General features: G+C 46.6%; 1 protein-coding gene across 1 annotated transcript; it reads right to left on the bottom strand.

The window, feature by feature from the left end:
• Positions 1-1,616: 1,616 nt before the first annotated feature.
• On the bottom strand, positions 1,617-8,705 carry FNDC10 (fibronectin type III domain containing 10). The gene has a single exon (XM_086860054.1). It carries the CDS (start codon positions 4,248-4,250, stop codon positions 3,576-3,578), a length of 675 nt encoding a protein of 224 aa, XP_086716180.1. The 5' UTR covers positions 4,251-8,705; the 3' UTR covers positions 1,617-3,575.
• Positions 8,706-8,829: the final 124 nt, after the last annotated feature.

Genomic DNA, 8,829 nt, shown 5'->3' with positions numbered 1-8,829 from the left:
TGATCACCTGGTGGTTCTGGTCAGGGAGTTATCAGAGATGCAGTGACCAGACTTGTGCTGAAGCAACACATCTCAGGGTGGTTTTGCTCAGGTTAAAACTGCCAAAAACCCCATCCAAGCATCCCTGCTATAATTCCAAAGCTTTTACCAGGGATGTGACACTGTTACCTGCCTCTTTTCCTCCTTCCAGCCCAGCTTTCTTTTGGAACATGCTGGTGAAACACAGCGGCATGTAAAACTGAAACTCCAGGTCTCCATGGAAGCAAAATCCCAGCTTTTGCCTGCACCTCCAAGTAAAGCCAGGCAGCCTTTCCATATACGTCTCACAAAAAAATATCATAATGTAATTAAGAGAGATTCTATGTCTGAGGCACAGACTGTTTCCTCCAGAAGACTCAAACCTGGGGTCAAGTTGGGCTTTGAGCTGCGCACATTTAAGCACAGGGCAAGGAAAAAGCAGTTGTTTTCCTCACCTTTAGCACAGGGCAAATTAAAAAGAAGCTTGTTAATGAGCATATCACTTGCCATTTTAACTGGTATTTGTAATGGAAATGACTGGATAAATGCAGAATAATAAAACACCTAAAAGGCATCACATGGATTTTTAATAGCAGGTGCTTGTATAGGTACATGGAGAATGTGTAGCTGCCTTAGGAGCCATTTCCACTTTTTCCCAAAGCAGCTTTTTGGCAGTTATAAATCAGCATTCTGCCACTTCTTTATTGCTGCCTGGACAAGGCAGTATGGATTATCATTCCATAAGCTACTCTGCACATTTTGGGAAATCCTGCAAAGACTGCAGAAAGATTTAACTATGCACTCTCACTAAGGCTTGTGGCAGTTGAATTAATACCAAGCCTGTGTACATGTAATTTTCCCTTTCATTATCACAAGCAATGTCTACATTCGTGGTGGCAGAAATTTCCACAGTGATAGAAGGAAAAAAAAATCCAGTTATCAATGGGTCAACAGATATTTTGCTTAATGACAAAATCAACCAGAGAATACTCTGATTTCTTTTCCACTCACCTAGATGTGTTCAATTAAAGCTTAATCCACTGAAAATGCTTGAGAAACTGAAATATTGTTTCCTGTATCCCATTTTTAATGCAAGGAAAAGCAAAAAAAAAAAAAATTAAAACCTTCAGAAAAGTGCAGATTTTCTTCTATCAGGATTTATATTCTTCTTTGACCCTCTGCTCAGCATGCTGTTGCAATGCAATCCCCAGGGATTGATTAATAAAAAGGTGAAATGACTACAAAAATATCTCTTCAGTATCTTCTAGGTGCTGCTTTAGCAGGTCATTATTACCTATTACACTATTAGGTCATTATTACCTGCAGAGGTGTCTTACTCAAGACAGTCATGTTCAAAACTGTAAATTAAATTTCCATTTCCTCAGACTTACATCAGTGTTACCACCTGAATTACCCAGTTATCTATAGTCCAAACCTCTAGTAAATAAAATTGAGTATTCAGAGAATAAATCTCTTGTTTTTCCATGAATACTGTAATCATTTTACAGTAGGCAATGGAATATTATTATGACCAGTTTGGGCAGACTCAGTTTGAGTCAAGCAAGATCTTGAACCTTTAAATATTTATGAAGTTTTCATTTCTTTTCATTATCCTCTTAATTTATTAAGTTCAATGCCAAGGTAGTACAAGGCTCATTGTTTATACAGCTGGTTTTCACATCTGGCAATTCATGACAAGATGAGGAACAGAATGGTGACATTGGTTGACAAAAGGTGACAGAGATGTACAAAATCAGTGGCACTCTGATGGCCCTGTGCTGAACTGGTTACAGCAAAGGCTGACTTGAAACCTTTAAAAGACCAAAATTTGTCTTCATTTAATTAAAAATTACCTTTTCTTCCAGCAGTTGATCTCCTTAGGGATAAAAACTCAAAAATGATGGCATCAATGAGTTGCTTAAATCAAGTACATAGGCAAGGTAATAAACATAGAAGACATAAACATATGGAGTCAGCTGCATGTGAGAATGGAAACACAGCAGGAATAAAGAAAAAAAAAAGCTGTTTCTGTCTGATGAAATGCAGACCTTCAGTTCCTCAGCCACTCCCAAGTTCTTGAAGGGATTATGTTCAGTACAAATACTGTGTATAGTTAAGGATTCCACACACTTCCTATATTTACCCTCTACCACCAAGTTTAAACTTCACAAACAACTTTCACAAGGAAAAACAAACAGGTTGTTCACCAGTGCTAAACATTTATACAAACAGATCACATGTGAACCTGACGTGTTTTAACAGCAACAGTCCCTTTACAGCAGAGCCTTTCCCCTACTTTTTTTTCGCTTTAGGTGCACAGTTCCTAAGTGATAATAAATTATTTTTTTGTGTTACAGCAGTCAACTACATACGTACAACACATACTAAAAACTACCTCACTAAATACCTCTCTGAAGGTAACTACTTTGTGTATATATTAAGCTTCAAGTAATGATCAGCCCAAGTTGGGTTTTGTTATTTTTAAAAAAACAATCAGACAAACCAACAACCACTAACTCCAGAGACAAGAACACGAGGGAGATACGCTTAACTACGAGAACTACAGGAACAGATACACCAATAAAAATGGGACAAATTCTCAGCACTAAGGCACAATAGAATCAGTACTAGAGTATGGCTAAAACCTTACTTTACTACAGCATCAAGTGAGGAGTTAACAGGGAGTGTTCCTATGCTCAAAACACTTGGCTATAACATCAGTGAGTTCTGTGGTCAAGAAGCTTCTACCTTAGTGCAGCTGCACTGCTAAAGGAGGGGATTTCAGGGGACAAGGGGGGTGCTCACTTAGATCTTACTTATAATTAAGGGTTGGTTCCTACTTGCTCAACAAAATGGAGTTTTCTTACTGAATTTATCCCTTTACCTTCACTCTCTGTGAAACTATTATAGAAACACAGTTGTGATGGGAGAAAAGCAGGTGTTGGATATTGATGGTCACTGGAGCTGACCAGAAAACCCTCGACCAGGAAACTCGAGTTGTTTTTGGACGGTGGCCAGTCTAGGCCCCAAAATTTGTGACCGGCATAAGGCATGATACAAAACCCACCTAAAACATGAGATTAAGTGGGCTTTGGACCAAACACACACTTAGATATGCGGTTTGTGGTTCCACCAGACAGTTCTCCTGAACCTTAAACAACTTCACCCCACAGGAAAAAGATCAAGTACGGGTCTAAGACCAAGAGGTTTTATGCTTAAAATGAGGGTGTTCTGGACAGTCTTTTCAAACAGGCCCTCGGTAAGATCTGCCGCTTGTCCTTAAAAACAGACTATTTCTGGCACTTGTGGACCTCTGCCAATGTTTTTTGATCTGCAGAGATGCCACGAGTTTAGTCCCCATGAACGGCTCTGGCTGAGAAGCCACTCGAGGAGGAAGAAGAGCTCCAAACTCCGCTGGAAACGCACATCCTGGAAATTCGAGCACGGCAAACCCAACGCTGCCAGAACAGTCTGGAAAGCTCTTCCCTCGACGGAAAGCGCTGGAATGACGGCTGCGGGAGCTCCGCGGCGCAGCAGCATCATCATTCCCTCCCGCACTACGCGCGGCGCGGAGCGGCGGCCGCGTGTCCTCCGCGGCTGAGCGCGGGGCTCATGAGGTTCTCGGTGATGTAGGCCACCAGCAGGCAGATGAAGACAAGCATCACGCAGATGGATCCCCCCACGGCCGTCATGGCCACGACGATATCGCGCATGGCCGCGGGCTCCACGCGGAACTCCACGCACTGCGCGGGCGGCGCGGGGCGCGGCGGGGCGTAGCGCGGCTGCAGGCACAGGCGGTAGCGCACGCTGCCGTGCGCCTCGGCCAGCAGGTAGTCGCGACATGCGGCTCCCAGCTCCACGCTGTCGCAGGGGAAGCGCGTGTAGGTGCCGTCCCAGGAGCAGTTGAGCGCGAAGCCGCGCAGGGCGGCGGCGGGGCGCGGCGGCGGTCCCCAGTGCCGCAGCCCCCACTGCAGCAGCACGCTGCCGTTCCGCAGCACGTTGGCCACCAGCGCACCGCCCGCGGAGCGGTGGGCGCGGCACCCCCGCGCCGAGCACTGGAAGCCGCGGACCGGCGGGCGGAAGCAGAGCCGCGCCGCCGCCGCGCCATCGCCGCCCACCTTGTAGGGGCACCACGGCTCGTCGGGGTCGCGGTCGGGGTCGGGGTTGGGGTCGGCGACCCCGAGGCACAGCAGGGCGAGCAGCGGAGGCAGCAGGCTGGGCGTGCCGGGCATGCCGGCGGCCGCCGCATGGAGACTCGGAGCGCGGGGCCGGCCGGACGCGCGGGGAGAGCGCGGGCTCCGCAGCCGCCGCGGGGCCGCCAATGGAGAGGCGGTGCCGCCGTTAACTCTCGCCGGGCTGCGGAGCACCCGCCCGCTGCGGCCGCTGGTGGCCGCCCGGACACGGCTCTCGGGGCTCCGCGCGGCGCACGGAGCGGTGAGACCCCCGCGGGGGCGGGTACTAGGGGTCTTGAGACCCCGCAGGGGTCAGCACAGGGGAATCTGAGACCCCACAAAGGCCCGCACGGGGGATGCTGAGACCCCGCGGGGGTCTCACGCCCGCACGGCGGGGTGTTGAGACCCCACAAGGACCGGCACAGGGGATGCTCAGACCCCACAAAGGGCAACGGGGATGTGCAGCCCCCGCCGTTCCTCCTCAGGCTCTGCTGTGACCAGCGGGGTCGCGTCCCCCAGGGCTTGGGGGGTCTGCTCAGTCCTGCCTTGATCGAGTTGTAGATTTCATTCCACACCAAACAATGTTATTGTTTTCTTTTAATTTGTCCGTGGTTTTGATCTGGTTTTACATAGGATCCTGTTTTAATTTTTGTAGCAGAACACAAGCATTTGTGTATATTTAACCTGTAAAATACAGCAATTCTCATGTTACATGTTTAAAACACCCCAGAAATGTGCCTGGGGGTGGCCGGGAGGTGCCTCTCCCTGGGGGCTGGCACCAGCAGGACTGCGGTCCATGGCAGGGCTGGGGAAGGTGACAGAGCTCCCCTTCAGCTGATGCAAAGGTATTTTGAACAAGATCCTTGTTCAAAAAAATGGAGTTTACGTGGATTTAATTTTATTTTTAAAAAGGTGATAGATAACCGCACACCCAGTCTGCTCTAACCTCTTGTCTTTGGGAATTTAAATAAACTTGGCATGGATGTAATAAAGACACGAGACCCTCCGAGGTCAGCTGAGAGCAGGGATAACTCTGGGTCTTAGTGCACACTCTGAGACAAAAGGAACAGGGATATTCCTCTTCCTGCCTTTACTCAAATGCCATTTCTTCCTTCTGCAGCACGACCATCCATCCATCCATCCATCCATCCATCCATCCATCCATCCATCCATCCATCCCTGTATCTGGAGTCAGCAGTTGATTTTGCAGCACAGGTGGAGACAGCAGTGCTCCATCCCAGCATTACACCGTAATTAATGTTCTCTGAACGACCTTGAGAGAGGTAAACGGGAGTATTGACTTGTCTAAACGTGGAAAGAAAACAGCTCTAATGAAACAATAATAAAAATACAGGCTTAAGCAGCATTTGGAGATCTTTCAAGGTGTTAAATTGGTAGAAGTTGCTTTAAGTCCTTTCTTTTCTGGGTAGCAGAAAAAAAACCACACTTATTTTTGTTTGTTTTGATCATGTTTTGCATAGAGTTGTGTTCTAGATTTTATAGCAAAATATAAGCATTGTCTATATTTAACTTGTAAAATAGAATAATTAACATATTATTTTGTTAAAACCCTCAGAAATGTGCCTAAACACATTGCTGTCATTCTTCACTGTGTTACCTATTCAGAAACATGCTGAATTTGCAGTTTACTGTTTATGTTTTCTTTAAAAAAAATTTGAATTATCTAAGTTGAAAACACAACAAAAATAAGATCCCGAGGTCTACTTTTATTTCACAGCCTGAACAAGACCAAACCCAAATCATACCTGGAAGGTGATGCTTGCATATACTCAAAGTGTAATTTGCAGCAGTGTGGAATTTGTTTTAAAAATTTTGCTTTCTAATGCATTGAACATGAATGGTCTGACATCAGGACACCTTTTCCTGTTTGAAAGACTGTGTTTTTCAAGTGTATGGTTCCTAAGGAAACCTTTAATTTACCAATATCAAGTATTTCAAGTTATTTCCACATCTAGTTTTCCACCAGATTTAATGGGGGTGTCGGCTAGCCTATGGAAAGTTGCCAGAAATCTCTTTTGATACCAAGAGGGATCAATGGGAATCAATAAAAAGGTAGGATCAGCATAGAAGAGGATGCTGAAGGTGCAGTTATGGCTTGGAAAATACTCAGATATTGGAGCAAGAAGAGGTGCTGTGCTGCTGAAGGCACATCTTGACAAATTTACCTGTGGAATTCCAGCCAGGATGCAAAAACTGGACAGCCCTTCCTGAGAAATGCAAGCATGTTTAGGAAGTAGCTGGAGCCAAACCAAGCAAGTTTTTCCTCCTTCAAACTTTGTGTCCTTCTCCTAACAGTGATGAAGAGCAGATTGTTCTCCAGAGCTGTCATCGTTTCCATGTCCAAAGGGAGATCTGGCACCAACCTCTGTGGTTGCTTGTGTTTAACAACTCACTCTGAGTTCTAGTGGGAGGTCCAAGGGTCTGACTGGAGTGTGGTGCAGACAGAGAAAGTGGTTGGCACAGCACTGAAGGCCCTGAACCCATAAAAAAAGTTTTAACACTAGAGGTTAACTACACCTTTTTATGGCGTTGCACTGTGTCTGAGCAAAAACCCAATTATTTATGCCGGAGCCAAGCAGACCCACATGCTTTGGCTTGGTCAGCCTGCCCATGCTGGCTCCCTGTGAATCTTTTGTCTCATTATTTGTTCTCTTAGCAATCCATCTGTTTAATAACACCTTGTTCTGTGCTTCACTCTGCAGTAAAACCCATTGCTTCAGCATTCTGCTGCTCAGGCCAAACCCTGTAATCTGCTCTAAGCTGTGAACCCCCAGCAGCATCCCAGATTGCTTTACAGGCCTCCAGACAGACCCAGCACCATGGGGTTCTGGCTTTTCTGCTTCTCCTCCACTGGGTTTATTGTCTCTTCTTAGAGGAAATATTGAATGAGTATTAAAACTCACTCTGGGCCAGGCAAGGAAGCACTGACAATCTACAGCTCACAATTTATGCAACACTCTGCTAATTTTAGTCTCAGATGTGGCCAGGGCAGACAATCCCCAGGGCAGAGATGTTTGCTCTCAGCTGAGGGCAGCACATGACATATGGTTCCTAAAGCATCCTCCAAGCTGGGAGCATTGCATTCAGGCCTGAGTTGCTTCAGTTCCCTCCAAGTCATAACTTTGAGGATTACTCAGCCTAGACAGGCAAACACAGAGAATCTGCCTCCTTATTTAGATTATCCTGCAGCCTGAATCAGTGAGCAGCCTCAACCCCACTGGGCTTCTATTTCCAGTGTTTCATGCGCTTCCAGTGAACCTGACAGTGCCAGGCTAAGGGAGAGCAGGAAGTGGACCAGGCAGGGAGAGCTGTGTTGAACACAGCTGGGGCAGCTTGGACACGGAGCTTTGGCACTGGGGCCATGGGCTGGGTGGTCAGGGATGCTGCTCTGACCTGGGAATGGAAGGCAGTTTTGATCAGGATGCTCTGAAGCAGCAACTGCAGCCTCAGCTGATCTGCTGTGAGTGTGCTATTCATAGAGGAGGGGCCTTGCATCACAGCAGGGCTGGCAAGAGAAAGCACCAATGCAGCTTTAACCATCTCAGGGCATTTTGGATATCTTAAACCCCACTAGAGTTCTGTAGTGAGCTCCTTACTGGGCTCCATGGGCAGCTCTGGCACTTGGCTAAAAGATAATTTCCTAAAATTTTCCCTTTCCTTATTCTATACTTTGCACCAGAGTTGGACTTGCACAGCTGATTGTACTGATAAGAAACACAAGCAGAATCAAAACAAAGAACCAAAAAGTCCTATGAAATCTAATTTCCAAGCAGTGGAAGAAAAAATAATCAGTGCTGTCAGAATGAAAAAGGCTGAGCTTGTCAGGAAATATTGTTTTCTGCAGTATCTAAAAATGCTTTCAAAATATGCCACAAACAGGGGATTAAAAAAGCTCAGCTAATTCAAATAGAGAACAAAGTTCCTCTGAATTTTTACCAGGTGATGACATTCAGCCACAAGCTGTGTTTGATGACTGAGGTCCTGGAGTCTGGGATTTCCAACATGGTGATGAGGAAGGAGACAGCTCATGCACAGGGCTCTGACACAGGGCAGTGAGTGGGACAGCTCTGCCCATCTCTGACTTTGAGATATCATGATTAGGCCCATTCTCCTTTCATTTTAAATTCCAGGGATTCCAGCTGAAGGTTCCTTCTTTGTCCCTGAGGTCAGGTAGGATGTCTTTCGGAGGCCAAATAAAGTACCACAGAATTGAATCTACTGCATCAACAATACCCAGCTTGATGATTAAAACCTGTCTAGAACCAAATTTTACCTTAGGTCCCTGTCAAATGTTGGGAGACTGGAAATAAGCCAAACTTATTGCAGTTGGAACTGTATTAGCTGGGCTGCAAATATTCCTTCTTTCCCATTTCTTGGTGTGGCTGTCCCCATCCCCATGGGGAAGAGCCTCTCTCAGCTCAGACCAGCCCTCACCTCCAGCAACAAGGTTAGGGAAGATGCACTACATTCCATGGGGACACTCTGAGCCGAGCAAGACTGTCCCAGCTCAAAGGCAAAGCAAGGAGAACTCGCCAAGGATCTGCTCTGAGTCTCTGGAGGGCCTCTGCACCAGAAAGGGGCTGCAGGTGTTCACATCCACACACACACTCCCCACTGC

The sequence above is a fragment of the Cyanistes caeruleus genome, chromosome 22, assembly GCF_971803275.1.
Source record: "Cyanistes caeruleus chromosome 22, bCyaCae1.hap1.1, whole genome shotgun sequence".
NCBI classification, from domain to species: Eukaryota; Metazoa; Chordata; class Aves; order Passeriformes; family Paridae; genus Cyanistes; species Cyanistes caeruleus.
This window is presented reverse-complemented; position numbering and strand designations above follow the sequence as displayed.

What these genes read in the sequence shown, in the direction of transcription:
- FNDC10 (XM_086860054.1), bottom strand. Translation starts at nt 4,250, where the DNA reads ATGCCCGGCACGCCCAGCCTGCTGCCTCCGCTGCTCGCCCTGCTGTGC.